Here is a 16,769-nt window from a genome sequence, read left to right as displayed (position 1 = left end):
TATATTCACCTAAGCAAATTATAATTTGATTTATTGTTTAATGGAAAATATTTAGTATTAACAATTTGTTTTTTAAATGCTTTTCTTCATTTTAACATTTACCGAAATAAGCATTTTAAAAAATTATAGAGAAATTTTAAAATATGTTACTCAATGCTGTGTTGTCTACACTGAGACCTAAAATATTAGCTTTATTGATTCCAAGCTTGTCTAAACATTTTTCAATTATTTTTTTTATTGTATTTTGTCATTTGTTTTCCTTTTGTATCAATGGTGCCAAGATTGAACACAACAATTTCATCAATGTTTGAGTATTGAGCATTTATATCAAGGTAGTGGCACATATGTGGCACAGAACTGTATTATTTGTTTTTTCGAATATTTTTAGTTTTTCCTATTTTCCACCCTTAGAAATGGAATACTCAGGTGGCAAAAATCAGCATTTTTGACACCTACTTTTCCTTGCTTTTCATTGCGGTCAAAAAGCAGCTGAAGCTGCTTGTGACATACGGTCACATTGTGATCAACGGGTATGGAGAAGGTGTCATAGGTGAGCGTGCAGCACAGAAATGGTTTGCGAAGTTCAAAAATGTTAACTTTGACCTCAAAGACATACCTCGCAGTGGACAACCACAGAATTTGATGAGGAGCATCTCAAGGCACTTTTGAAGGAAGATGGTCGCCAAACAATTTGTGAATTGACTGAAAAAATTAACTGTGATCATAAGATGATCCTCAATCATCTTCACTCAATGGGATTTACCAAAAAGCTCGGAGCCTGGGTGCCTCACAAGCTTAATGAAGTCCACAAATAAAATTGTCTTCAAATCGCTGTTCAACACCTTGTGCGCCATCGAGCAACACGTGGCCATAAACAACGCTTTTTGTACCGAATCATCATGGGAGATGAGAAATAGTGCCTGTACATCAATATAAAACAAAGAAAGGAGTGGGTGGCCCCAAGAGACACACCCACGCTGAGAGTCAAGGAAGATCTCCACCCAAAAAAGACCATGATCTGCATTTGGTGGGACTGGGAAAGCATGATACACTTGGAAATGCTTAAAAGGAATGCAACAGTCAATAAGGAGCTCTACATTGCCCAACTACGCGGCGTAAATGAGGCTATGCAAATGAAAAGACCTGACCAACCAAGTCATCTTGCTCCATGACAACGCTATGTTGCACAAATCGTTAAAACTGCACTCCAAGAGATTGAATAGGAGGTTCTTCAACATCCAACATACTCTCAGGACCTTGCGCCAACAGATTATCACCTTTTCCGCTCCTTGTCAAATCAAATGAGGGGTGTTAATTTCGATGACAAAGAGGACCTCAAAAACTGGATCAACAACTTCTTCGACACCAGACTGGGCGATTTTTGGCGAAGCGGCATCAACAAATTGGTCGAGAGATGGGAGGAGGTTGTAAACAGTAACTCCGCATACATAGCTGATTAATTTATTGTTATAATTATTGTTTTTTGTTTAAAGAAAGCTCTTTAAAAAAAACCAAATGAACTTATTCCCCAACCCAATGCATATATTTTCATCTTTTTTCACATACATATTTTCATCTTTTTATTACATACAGAGCAGAAATATGGGCCAAAACCATTTAAAATAGCAAATCTTGGTTGGTTTTATCTTTGAGACTGGTCATTTTAACTGGTCAGATAGAGGTAATAAAATTTAAGGGGGTATTCATAATATGTTAAAATCTTATTTTGATTGCATTTTTTTGAAAAAATTGGATGTTTTATTAGAATTAACTACTAGACAAACTTTTTTTAAGTTTAGAGCAAGTGATGCTTGGGTTACCTTTGAAGTTGCTATTCTGGATTGGCCATCATTAAAAATAGGTTTTACTAAATATCACAACTCCCTGAATAGCCAAAAAATTGATTTTGATGTTTACTGCACTTTTTAGGTCGCAGTTCATTGGTAACATTTCCAATTTAACTTCCAAGATGGCAGCTATTATTGCAGAAAAATCCTTAATATATGTAATTGTTTTCATAATAGTAACTCTGTAATAAATTAATTGTTATTTAATTCACTCACAAAGTGAACACATTAAAACATTTGTGCTAGTTTCCAGAGTATTTCATAAAATTTTTGTAATACTATATATTACAGCATCTGCCACATAGAAAAATATTCTGATATCGGCTCTCATATGATTGCATTGACATAAACTAGAGTCATTGGTGGACTAGTAAGAACATCTTTGCCATATGATGTGACTAATATGCTTCTGGTAGACAGACAATACTTAAATTGTTAAGCTTGGGATGTGTTCTAAAGGTTCAACTTGTCTACAAATCCCAACTCTTTTTGATGCTCTGGTCTCTGCTTTTAAGCTTACTTCACAATAGGTGTCCCAAACAAAAACAGTTATTTTAAAGTTTTTAAGCTCTTTCAGCAAATATGGAACAACTATTGTGGAAACAAAGTGTTCAAAGGTACGAGAGACTCCTGGACACAGCATATTGACAGCATCAACACCGTCAACAACAAGAACAAATACCTCTGGATGTTCTGTAACTGATACAATTACAGCGTTCAGACATTCTAGCAAGTCAGACTTAGTTAGATTTATTTCGAATTTGATTCTGTTTTGAAATTAATGGTAAATAAGGTTGATTTTTAAGATTAAAAAATTTATTAGGGTTTCCATCTCTTGATTGTAAAACAATCAAGTTCCAAGTTAAGCTTCTTAAATAAGTTATTTCTGGATAGATTATGATTAATCAATTATTCTCTATTTCATGAATGTTTGAAGCTGTTTCAAACCAAGCTCTTTAAATCTTTATACAGCAGTAATCATCGAAATAGTAACCAAGTTGCTCAAGTGATTGAATTATGTTATTTACATTATTTGAAAATTTATTTTGAAAACTTGTCGTCTTGTAATGAACAAAGTTGTTGCATTTGCTGATGGGTTATCAAGAATTCTGACTGCTTTATCATCATCTTTAATGACTACATTGTTTTGTTTGTGGGTTTAATCTAGTGCCTTAAAATTGACAAAATGTGGATAACAAAGTGACCCTTTTAAAATTTTTGATAAGCTGTCACCAAAGTCTCAAATAGACCAATTATATATTAGATATGAACACTGACAATGTATGACAATGTTTGAACATACAGATCAAAACAAAAATAAACAACAATAAACGAAACAATAAACAATAATAATACCAAATTAAGTACATTACATATCCATATATTATTTGTACTTTTATTTATTATATTTATTTACTACAGCTATTATTTTTCTTACTATTAATTAATTAGCAATATAAGTTTTATTTAACAATGTAATTATAATTATAGACAAAAATCTTTTTGACAAATCTTTTTGACAAAAAAAGTTTTAACCAATAAATTTTAACATTTTTTTTTGTTTACTAGTCATTTTATGTTTAATATTTGGTGTCACTGCTTTCATTAGATTTTGTATTTTGTGATCTTTATTATTCTTATATTATTTATATTTCTTTTATTCTTGTATTAAATGTTGTTTTATTTATTATATTTATATTTTATTGTCATTATTTTTGTTAATATTATGATTATTTCTTCTTTACATTTATTGTGAAAATTATTTTGAGAAATGAATATTTTTCTTATTTTCTTATTTGCTCTTTCTTATTTTGTTATTATTGTTTAATATATATCTTTAATAGATTATCATTTCTTCATGAATAGCTTTGATAGATTATCATTATTTCATAAATAGGTTTACCAGATTGTTTAGATATTTATTTTGATTAGGTAAATAACCCAATTACTAACCTTTTTTATCATCATTTTTAGTCTGATTCTTCTTCATTTCAAGATAATTCACCAATAAGTTGTTTAAATCTTAACCCTTCTTTGTAATCTTCAGTGCAAGGTTCAACAGTTTCAAGTATAGCTCATAAAAAGGTTAAATTTTTTGAAGAAAGTAATGTATCTTTAATTAAGTTACATTGTGTGTTCGGGTTTTGAGTAATGCATCTCTAACTAAGGTACATTATGTGTTTGGGTTTTAAGTAATGTTAAATTAAAGTGTCCACCATTTTTAGGTTTTAAGTAATTACCATAATACATATAATTACTATAAAGAATATTATTTTTTTTAAGTATTTCACTATTGCACCCTATTAATTTGAATCCTGTTAATTTGGTGTATCAGCTATGACAAAGATTTTTCATTTTGCAATGGTTTCTCTCTAACTGCACTTAAACAATATATATTTATTATTTCTGTTGGTTTCTTTTTCATTTTATTTTTGTAAAACTTTCATTATTATTATGTTATTTTTCTAAAAATTAATTATTGTTATAGAGCCTAGTACTGGTTTTAATTAAATTAAAAATTCTAAAATTTTAAGATCTTTTTAAGCTTTATAATTATCTCTTTGTGTTTGATTTTCTTCAAAATAAACTACCAATTTCGTTCAAGAATATTTTAATTAAAACAAGTGACACACAAATATTACACTCGAAATACTGAAAATTTTAACTTGCACACTTCCTTTTTCAACACTATCAAATATGGCAAGCTCTCTATAAAGTATCAATGTATTTCTCATTGGAACCAAATAATACCGTTTATAAACAAAACGTTTCAGCTAAATACCCTTTTATTACCAACATTATGACTTTTCTTCAACCCCATGCTCCTGTACTGTAGTTTGATTAACTTTTTTTCATATCTTTTGAAAAAAGTTTATCCCGCCATAGAAAAATCAATTTTGGCATAAGTACTACTATGTATTCAAATGTATTTAGAATGTCATAGTCATGTAATACAATAAATTTTCAATCCAACAATGACTCAGACCATTGACCTTGCTCTTGCTTGTTGCACAGAAGGAATAGAAGGTGCAATTTGTCTTTATTTTTCACGACGAAGACATTTCCTTCATTACTTTGATTGCGCGCTGTGCGCATTGATTACTTCTGGGGATCTGTAGTATGGATGGCTCTCACTTCATTGATTTTTCAAAGAGCTTAAATCTTTTTTGTATGGATTCAGTACTTCAGCCAAGTTATTAAAGTCGTTTTCGTTGTACAGTTTGTCTGTAAATCAATGGTCTGCCCAGCCATGCGATATAAATCAACAAGGATTTAAAATAAAGTCCAGTATTGCTAGTATAGCTCTGGAATTCCACCTTGCATTGCTGATGTTGGGTTATTTCTGGAACCTGATTAATGGAAAATGTCCCTTTTCATCAAAAAAATTGGAACACTCGAGTGAGATGAAATAAAAATTTCATCTCTCCGGCCTGATGTTTCGAGAATTACTTTATCAATATAACATAATACCTTTATCAAACTGTGTTTTCAGTTGTTCGCACTCCTTCAACAGTTGAGATACAAATGGATGTTCGATATTCAGCGATTGTATTTTACTTCCAAGTTCTTCATCCATCACCAAACGGAGGGTTCTATCTAATACATGGTGTTGACAACTGATAAACTGAGGTTTGTTGATGCGTTTCTCTGTGAACATTCGTTGCAATACTACAACAACACCATTCTTTTTTCCAGTGTTAACGCTGGTGATATCTGCAACAATCATCTGTATTGACTTCCATAGGTGAAATTCATCAAGGGCTTTAGAAATTTCTTGAGCAATAGTTTTTCCCCTGCCATCTACCAAGCCCAGGACATCCAATTTGACTTCTCTTCTTTCATTTTTAGGAACAACCACTTTATAATCGATTCCATTGATGTTCTTGCCATCAAAGTGTAAGGACCAACTTTCCATATGCAACTTTTCAATCATTTCTTTTTTTCAGCTTGATTGCCTCTTCAGCTTGATTGCCTCTTTGATTGTTGACTTGTAAATAGCTGAATGACATGGAGTTGGGATGTCAATGCCTTCACAAGCCAATTGCTTGCATATGGTAGCAGCTTTGTTTGTTGATACTCTTTTGTAGGTCACCAAGTTGACTGCAATTTTGCTTTTATGATGTTTTCTGCTTGGTGTAGGAGTAGTCTCATCTTCTTCTTTATCGTTTTCATATTCACTGTCGTCAGCCTTAGAGTCAGAATCACTAAAACCAGGATAGTAAGATGATGAGTTGGATGACCTATTAGAAAGTATTTGTTCTTTAGAGGGATGTATCATTTCTTTACTGGCCGCTGGGCCTGTAGAGTATTCCACCATTCCTTTGCTTTCCACTTGGAGATAGTACAATTGCTTGTCCTCGGAAGATGACCGTGTTCCATCCACTTTATTAATATCAAAAATTTCATCAAGAGGCTTTGTAGCTTCCCGGCTTGACACATTCATCATAACATTTCAGTATTCAGTTTATTCTTCCACATTTTGGTGACTTCAATATAAATTCAGTTTATTCTTCCACATTTTGGTGACTTCTTTGGAAATTTCCGATAATTTGCTTTTGGAGAGGCATTCTGCACTTTTATTCCAGTGATTATTCTTCCAAAGGGATCATTCTTCTTCTTTTATGAGAGTCTTCAAATTTCATCAGATTATTGGTCCAGACATCCTTGTTCTTCTGAATGCTACTATCGCTAGGCTTGTACATCGCCATGTGTTACTTCTGTAATAACTATAAAATTAGATAAGCAGCTATATATACACAGTCTAAATTGTTCTAGAATATTGTAAATTGTTCCAGAATGTTCTAATTTGTTCTAGAATATTCTTATTTGTTCCAGAATGTTCTAAAGTTGTCTAAAAAATTTTGGAATTTTCCAAAATGTTCTAAAGTTCTAAACACTTCTAATCTTTAAATAGTTTTCAGCAAAGCCACATGTATTAGTAGTAACAATAACAAGATTAAATAAATGACGATTCGTAATTTTAATTGTGGGGTGACCTTTTTTTACAGCCTAGAGGAATTGAACATGTTTTCAATGTTTTCTGACAATTTATGACACAGGAAATTTTTTTTTTTTTTAAAAGTCAAAAAGTCATAACCCTAACCAACATTCTTCTTAATCAGAACCAAATTAAGAAATTTTTATTTGAGTATATATTTAATGAATATTAGTTTTATCTTTTATTATTATTGTTTTTTTTATATTATTGTATTTATAAAACTATTATTACTTTTATTTTATACTTTTTTTTTTAACTCTACTAATGTTACTATAATCATTAATTTAACTTTGTTTTATAAATCTTATTAATATTATTTATAATAATAGTGATAGTGATTCAATTGTAGTAATAGTTTTATGGTTATTATCCTACTTTTTGCAATTGTTATGTTTATTTTAATAATTTCTGTCATAGTTATAAACTTTACTATAATTATTTTTACCATAGTTTTTATCATTAATTATAATTTTTAGTAAAGTTATCATGATATAGTTACTATTTGTAACGTTTTTTTATTCATATTATTATTAATATTATTATTTTATTATATTATTATTGCAATAATTAATATTATATTTATTAGTGCTTTATTTATTTATTTTTTTTATTTTTTTCAGGTGTCACTCAATTGACTAGTTTTTAACTATATGAGTGACACCTAACCTTATTTATGTGAGTTTATAAAATATTATTGTAAATTTTTATATTTTATGGTTAAATAAATGGGTTAAAAAAATGTATTTTTAATTATGTTACATTATGCGTTTGGGTTTTAGTAATAAATCCTAATAGTGTAAACATAATTTTATGATTTTTCCTAATAATTTATTTCAGTCTAAAGCCAATGATAATCTAGAAGCATTAAAAGAATGGCTGACTAAATTGAATTGTCAATGTTACTATGATACTTTGATAGAGAATGGTTTTGATGCTCTTGATTTTTTGCATCAGGTGACTGAGAAAGACTTAGAAACCATTAAAATAACAAACCCAGCTCATAGAAAATTGGTAGAGTTTTAATTTTTTTAAATTATTGTTGTAGTTAAATATATATATATATATATATATATATATATATATATATATATATATATATATATATATATATATATATATATATATATATATATATATATATATATATATATATATATATATATATATATATATATATATATATATATATATATATATATATGTATATACGTATATGTATATATAACATACCTTTTTATATAAAGTATATATTTATAAATATACGTTTTTATTTAGATTGTTGAGAGTGCCAGAGAGTTGCCGTCTAATATATCAACGTAGCTTGTTTTTGTTTTGTTTTTTTGGCATCAAGTGTTGGATTGTATTATTTTAGAAAATCAATTATAGATTTTTTAGATAAATTTGATTTTAAAATTATTTTACATTTCTTTTCTTTTTTTACATTTCTATTTTTTATACTTCTATTTTTTTAATTTTATATTTATATTTTTTTATATATTTATATTTTATTGTTTTTTACTATTTTTTGTTAAGAATAAAAAAAGTTGTTATATAATTGTTATTTTTTAAGTATTATAGAAACTTAATTAGTATAAAAGTTGACATTGATTTAGTTTTATATAAGTTTATTTGAACTATTTAAGTCTAAAATCTATACTGTTTCCATATTTGTGTTATATAATATTTGTTTATATAATATTTACATTTTTAAAAAAATCAAAAAATAACAAATTTGTACGTTGAATGTAAAAACTCTAAGTTGTATTTAATATTGAGGAATAAAAATGAGATTTATTTATATATATATATATATATATATATATATATATATATATATATATATATATATATATATATATATATATATAGACACACACACATATAGATAGCTATATATACACACACACACATACACACACACATATATATTTATACACACACACATATATATACATATATATATTTATATGTGCACGTGTGTGTGTATGTATATATATATATATATATATATATATATATATATATATATATATATATATATATATATTTAATATATATATTTAATATATATATATATATATATATGTATGTATAATTATCATTGTGCATTTTCATACTCTTTTATTTCTTTCATATATATTCTATAACACAAACTTATTAAAAACATTTAAAGTCTAAAAAAATAAAAAGTAATAATTTTAGACTTAAAATGGTTGAAATAAACTTATAAAAAGCAAAATCAATATTTTTATTATGAAAAAAAAAAAAAGAAATCTCATGAAAACAAATTCTGCGTTTAAGGAACCATGACGTACTATTAAATATGCGCGTGCTCAAAATTATCAGAACAGTGAAGAGGTCTATTAGAGAATTATTGAAGAAATTAGGAAAACAAAATCTTCATATTAATATTATTGCCACATTATACACAGCATTAAGTTATTGGTTATAACTATATGGTAGTGGTGTTGTAGTGGAGTCCTTGCTTTGTAAATTTGAAGTTCCAAGTTTGATCCCCACCAGGTCCCTGTTAGTATCATGCTTAATTGTTTCTCAGCACAGCAGCTTTGTTTGTCAAAGGTTGTCTTACAAAGTTAAAGAGTTGATAGTGTTGTAACAACTGAATCACTTATTCAAAAAACCACCTTTTTTATTATTTATCAGTATTGAGTTATGAATAAAGTTTTGTTCCGTGTAGATAGACTTAAGCACAAAAAGACCACCATTTTCTTTATAGAGTTGTTCTCTTGATTACTTTTCTGTTAGCATTAAAAATGGCTGATATCAGTTTTTATCAATTATCTCAAAACAAGTTTGTGTGAACAAATTGGGTTTTCAGTGATTCAACTGTTTTAAAGAAATAAATGTTCTTCTCTGCCTCTTTTAACCTCCTCTACCTCCTTAAACCTCCTCTGCTATAGTGGCTCTCTTTATCTTAGAGAGGTGAATTCAGTAAAAAATATCACCATTTAAAATAATACACCATTTTTTTAATATGATTTAATATGAATTTTTGTTTAAAAGTAAATGTTTTTTAATATTACTGTTGTATTGTACAGAAAATATTGGAGTATTATAGAATGCCATACATTTGCAAAATACTTCGAGCTATGTCGTTTGGTGGTAACTGAATGAAGCACAGGTTTAGAACTTATTGGTTTTTTAAAATAGTAATATTACAAAATAATTATATATAATATTTATTGTATATATACTATGTATAATAATTTTGTATTGTTACCATATATTTTATCATTTAATAATATCTATGGTTTATGATAATATCTATTATTATTTATAGAGTATAAAAATAAACTGAATACTTTTATTACAAAAATATCTTTTTTTAGTCACATAAAATGATTAATGACTGGATAAAGCTTGGCTACAAAGAAATCGATACTGCTATATTGTATTGAATTATGACTTTTAATTTATTTATTTAGTAATTTTAAAATAAAATATTTTCTTTATAAATAGTTTAATATTTTTAAAGATGCTCAAATGAATATAAATTACTGACTTTTTATGTAAATAACTAATTTATTTTTTAGATACCAAGGTGGAAACTAAGAAAAAATCATTGGAGGTTTGAAGATATGCAGAGATAATGATAAAGTAATTAATTTAAAAAAAAACAAGTTATATTTTAAACCAATTGTTTAAAAAATAAAAGTTTTTTAGATTAATAATAATTAAAAAGTAAACAAAAATCAGTTTACTTTTTTATTACATTAGTTTTATGCCCAAGAAAGTTTCTTAAAGTTTATACTTATTTACTATCATTTCAAGATTTCTATTTTCATTGTTATATTTTATTTTTATTTAATCTTTGTTTAGGTAAAAGTCGCAACAAAAGCTAATCCTCAAAAAGGTGATTTTTTATGAAGTCTTTTTGATTTAATAAAATATATATATACACAGTGGTGGCAGAAAGTCATGCACCCAGCAACTTTTACAACAAAATTTTGATTTTAGAATAGGTTTTAAAAATAAAAACAATCAGATTTCAAGTTCTTTAATATCAAGGTTGTTTACTTTGAGGAGGAACTTTAAATTTTTTTGTGACTTTTAATTTTTAGTAACTTTGTGGTAATTTGGATGTTAATTTATGCGATCAGCTGATGTCCCTTTAAATTTTGTTTACAATTGATATATTTGATAATACTTTATTTGTATTCTGGGCTTGTAACTTACCAGTCCATGTTATTTTGTATTTGTTTTTCGGTTTTTAGTGGATATTAATTGTAATTTTCACATTGGTTGCATTATTTATTGTTTTATTTAGGAAAATGGAGCTTAATATGATGGGTCTAATTGTGCAATTAAGACTTGGCATTGGGGGTCACAAATTTTACTTGCTTAGCATTTATTTGGTATTATATTTCATTCTAAATATTGTTTAATGATGTATTTCATATTACTTGGTATTATAAAACAATTTTTTTATTTTAGATTTATTTTTATAAAATTATTATCATGACTGGAGCGAAGAAGCTGACTGTGGAGGAGCGGCTAGAGGTGGTTGTGCAGGTCAGGAATGGGTCGACTTTTGATGCAGTGGCTCAGAAAATGGGAATAAGCAAGTCAACAGTAACTAGGCTGATGAGGAAATACAGGGAGACAGGATTGGTGGCTGATAGATCCCGCAGTGGTCGTCCGAAGAAGACGTCGACTAAAGATGATCGTCTTCCTGTCCTAATGAGCTTAGAGGATAGGCGGTTAACTGCCCCTGATATAGCTGCCAGGCTGTATAGACTATATAGAATCAGGCTGGCTGTTAGGACTGTTAGAGCCAGGCTGCAGAAAGCTGGTTTAAACACTTGTGTGGCTGCGAAGAAGCCACTGTTAACTTGTGATCACCGCCGGAGGCGGAAAGCATTTGCACTGATACATCGTGGCTGGACCATCGATCAATGGAAACAGGTTCTCTGGAGTGATGAGAGCAGTTTTTAAGTGTTTAGTGGTGGGAAGAGAGTTTTAGTGGTGAGGAAAAGAGTTTTAGTGAGGAAAAGAGTGGGTGGAAGATACTACAGCAGTTGCATTAATGCTACTGTGAAGCACGGAGGAGGGTCTATCATGGTTTGGGGTTGCATGTCATGGGTTGGGATAGGTCGATTGTACCGCTGTGTAGGTGCAATGAACCAGGACCAGTACATTGGAGTCCTAAGAGATCACATGCTCCCTTCAGCTGGTGCTTTATTTGGCAGACAAGGTGAGTTTGTCTTTCAGCACGACAATGCACCCTGTCACAAAGCTAAGCGGGTACGCGATTTCTTAACCTCCAAACGTGTACGAGTCTTGGAGTGGCCTCCTCAGAGCCCTGACCTCAATCCCATTGAACATCTGTGGGAGATCATCTTCCGAAAGCTGCAGGTATCCAAACCCACTGGTTTGGAAGAATTAAGGAGGTGTTTGAATGAAGCGTGGGAAAGCATCACCCCAGAAACCTTACATTCATTGGTCGAGTCCATGCCACGGCGTATCATGCATGTCCTCAAAGCCAAAGGCGGTCATACAAAATATTAAACATATCATTATTTTTGCTTTAAAGACATTTATATTTCATGTTGCTAACATTTGGGACCGTTATTAGTGTTTTTTAAATAAAGTTCATATGTGTAAATAGTAAAAAAGTGTTATTTTTCAGTTGGGTTCATGACTTTTTGCCGCCACTGTATATATATATATATATATATATATATATATATATATATATATATATATATATATATATATATATATATATATATATATAATATATATATATATATATGTATATATATATGTATATATATATATGTATATATATGTATATATATATGTATGTATATATATATATATATGTATATATATATGTATGTATATATATATATGTATATATATATATATATATATATATATATATATATACAGTAAGCAAAAAAATAAATGGCACTATATATGTATATATATATATGTATATATATATATGTATGTATATATATATATATATGTATATATGTATATATATATATATATATATATATATATATATATATATATATATATATATATATATATATATATATATATATACAGTAAGCAAAAAAATAAATGGCACAAACTTTTTTTGAAAAAATTTTTATTAAAGGATTAAAAAATAGTAGTTGATTTTTGTTTTTAAGGGAAAAAACTATGAATTATTTGAAAATAGCATTATATTGAAGCATCCTATTCAAAAATTGTCAAATATAAGTTCATATGACGTATAAAAATCAACTGTACTTGTATTGATTAAATATTTTCTCGCAAAAAAAATAATGGCACAAATGAGAAAAATTCCAAAATTAGACAAAAAAATTAGTATTTAGACAAAAAGTTGAGTATATCAATATTTAGTAGGGCCACCCTTTGCCAGAATAACTGCTTGCAGATGTAGAGGCATCGGTTACACAAGAGATTTGGTTTCTTCTGGAGTGAATTTCTCCCATGCTTCGACTATTGCTGCTTTTAGATAATTTTGTCTTCTGTAAGCTTGATCTCCAATTTTCTAGAATGTACCAGTTCTAGGATGTACTACAAATGCTCAATTGGATTAAGGTCCGGGGACAGGGCAAGCCATTCCATCAGATTAATATTATTTTTTCAAAAAAATTCCTTTGTTGCTATGGCAGTATGTTTTGGGTCATTGTCCTGTTGAAAGATGAAGTTGTTTCCAAATCTAAATTTACGAGCAGTGGGTTTCAAGTTTTGCTTTAAAATGTCTATATACAAACTGGCATTCATAGTTGATTTAATGAAAGTCAATTTGTCAGCTCCTCACCAAGCCATTGATCCCCACACCATGACATTTCTACCACCATGTTTTACTGTTCTTCTCATGCAACTCAATTTGTATGCCTCACCTTGTTTTTGCCAGACTTCTTGCTGTCCATTCGGTAACAGAGTTGATTACAGAGGAAAGTTGGGCTCTCATTGTTCTAGGCATAAAGGACGAAATTCCTACCTGGAAAATAGATTTAGCTGCTGGAAAGCTGGAGGAAAATGATTCCTATGTATCATTTTGTGAGTTTGCTAGATCTCTAAATGTTACGAATGACCCAGCAGAGCGGAATATCAATCTAATATAAACATATATTTGTAGCGCATTAAAGGAGGACAAAGAGCAAGGTATACTGCTAGTTGTCAGAGAGCACAGGGCGTTAATATCATTAGAAGCTGACCAAAGTACACTGGCCAAATTGTAAAAAGTCTGTTATAGTAACATTTGGTTTTAAACTAAAAAATACCTTTCCTAACTTATTTTTTTCTACATTTTTAAAAAGAATATTTTCTTTCAGAAAAAAATAATGATTTCTCGTATTTGCGTAAAAACCTAAAATCATCTTCCAACACTAAATATGGTCCTAGAGAGGTCAAATTTGGTTTATATACTTCTTTTTATGTATAGAACAGGTATTTATACCGCGACCTTTCATTTTCTGAAAATCGTGATATTTTGGAATGGCCTAATATATATATATATATATATATATATATATATATATATATATATATATATATATATATATATATATATATGTATATATGTATATATGTATGTATATATATATATATATATATTATATATATATATATGTATATATGTATGTATATATATATATATATATATATATATATATATATATATATATATATATTATATATATATATATGTATATGTATATATATATATGTATATATATGTATATATATATATATATATATATATATATGTATATATATGTATGTATATATATATATATATATATATATATATATATATATATATATATATATATATAAACATAAAATTTAAATTTATAAACATAAAATATATATATATATACAAAATTTTGTAGATTTAAATCAGCGCTGTTATAATAAATTGAACACACAATTTTTAAAATTTCAATTTTATTCCAGACAGTTTTTTTGACAAAGAAGAAAAATAATATATGTTTTTTAGTCGGCTTATATGATTGAATTACAGATGAAAACCTATGTGTAATGCATGGTCATAAAGGTGGAATAACACAGGTGCAGTTTACAAATAATGGATTTCATTTGTTCAATGGGGGCAGAAAGGTAATTTGAATTTTCAAAAAGTTGCTAAACAATTGAAAAGTTTGTATGAAATGTCTTTATATTGTAGTCGAAAGAGACTTTAATGGTAAAAAAAGTGTCCTTCTACGCTTTTTTTTAATACTTAAGTGACATCAACTATTAAGCGACTATTTAATATTGTTTAAAAGTCAAAACAATTTAAAAAGTGCAAATGTACATAACAAGTATATAAAGTTTTATCAATTTTTAAAAGACTGCAATAATTATGACTAGAAATTTTTTTTATTTTGTAGCTTTTTTACTGTAAAACATGCGCGGAGTGCTGCTACATTGGCTATCTTACAGCCTGCTGCTACAAGGGAGTACTGCTACATTAACTAAGGGTTTGATTTCCATTTTTAAAAAAATATAACGTTTTTTTTTTGATAATGGAAATCAAATAATATATATATATATATATATATATATATATATATATATATATATATATATATATATATATATATATATATATATATATATATATATATATATATATATATATATATATATAATTTGATTTCCAGTCAAGTTTTTGCTTGCAGTTACAATTTTCAGTATTTTTTTCTTTGAGAAGTTCATTTTTATTAATCAATGCAAAATTATGGTCTTTTATAATTCTTTCAATATTTTTTGAACAGCTATAGCTTACTTTAATAGTGTTTCTGTTAAAAATTTTGTGCAGTTTATTAGAGGGAGGGAAATGTTTGTCAACTAATTTTAAAAACGCTTTTCCAATGTTTGTTGAAACATTTTTGCTGTACGGAGGGTTGAACCAAATTATATTTCTATTTCTATTTCGCTTTTTTGCAATTTTTGTTTCAAATTTTAGCTCGAAGTTTTTAAATCCGCTTTTTTTAAGAGCATCTTTATACACGCGTTTGGAAGAGTTAAAAATATTTTCATTAGAGGAGTTTTGATTAAGTCTATTGTTAATTGAAATGGGAATTTGTTTTAAGATTTGAGGGGGATGATTCGAATTTATAATAATATACGATAATTCATCATTAGGTTTTTTATAAGGCCTATAAGAATTTTCCGAGAGGTTAAATGTAACATCAAGAAAATTCACAATTTTTAAATTAATGTTTATCTCAATTTGGAAGCCAATGTTTTTGAAAATTTCTTAATTATTAGATTTTTAATTGATAGATTTTTTAATCTAATGTAGTTGATGCAACTTCCTGGTTGCAAAATACTAGTTATTACATAATTAATTATAACAATTCCCAACTTCCAGTGAAATAATTTTTCTATAATTTGAAAATTTTTTAAGTTTAGACATTCTTCCTGATGAACCTACTGATGGTGAAACACAGTGTTGAAGTAATCAAAAATTAGATGTGTTTTTACTAATTTATTATTGCTCTGTTCTTTTAGAACATTGAGCACTCTGTTTGTAGAATACACTAACATAATTTATATATATATATATATATATATATATATATATATATATATATATATATATATATATATATATATATATATATATATATATATATATATATATATATACACAGAGGCGTAGAAAGAAATTTTTGGTGTTCGAGATAGGTAACTTCCAGACATGGAGCAAACTCCAAACATTTATATGTTTATACTTATGTCAAATAATGATGGTTTGCAAAAAATTGCGATGATTGGAAGCTGGGAACAAAAAAGCCCCAAAATTTTCGCCCCCCCTGCCCCAACCGTGAGAGCAACAAGTTGATGAAGTATTTTTTGTACTATTCTTAACTAGACTTATATTCATCGATAAATTTTAAGTTTCATAGTATTATCTATTAGCGTTT

The 16,769-nt window shown here is 27.8% G+C and overlaps 1 protein-coding gene and 1 long non-coding RNA gene across 3 annotated transcripts in view; both read left to right on the top strand.

Annotated features, from left to right (window-relative positions):
- LOC136075396 (phosphatidylinositol 3,4,5-trisphosphate 5-phosphatase 2A-like) overlaps positions 1-8,262 on the top strand; it is a 94,041-nt gene extending 85,779 nt beyond the window's left edge. For both annotated transcript variants that reach the window (XM_065788431.1, XM_065788430.1), the window contains exons 33-34: positions 7,684-7,857; positions 8,122-8,262. In XM_065788431.1, the coding sequence (XP_065644503.1) occupies positions 7,684-7,857; positions 8,122-8,166 (219 nt within the window). In that variant the 3' untranslated portion in view covers positions 8,167-8,262. The remainder of the gene's footprint in view (positions 1-7,683; positions 7,858-8,121) is intronic.
- A 911-nt stretch (positions 8,263-9,173) lies between these two features.
- LOC136075395 (uncharacterized) lies at positions 9,174-12,492 on the top strand. The gene is made up of 6 exons (XR_010635889.1): positions 9,174-9,988; positions 10,197-10,258; positions 10,401-10,464; positions 10,687-10,720; positions 11,135-11,222; positions 11,302-12,492. It is a non-coding gene; the product is annotated as an uncharacterized LOC136075395 (long non-coding RNA).
- The last annotated feature ends 4,277 nt before the right edge of the window (positions 12,493-16,769 follow it).

The sequence above is a fragment of the Hydra vulgaris genome, chromosome 01, assembly GCF_038396675.1.
Source record: "Hydra vulgaris chromosome 01, alternate assembly HydraT2T_AEP".
Lineage (NCBI taxonomy): Eukaryota > Metazoa > Cnidaria > Hydrozoa > Anthoathecata > Hydridae > Hydra > Hydra vulgaris.
The sequence above is the reverse complement of the archived record's forward strand: the minus strand, read 5'-3'. Positions and strand labels throughout refer to the sequence as shown.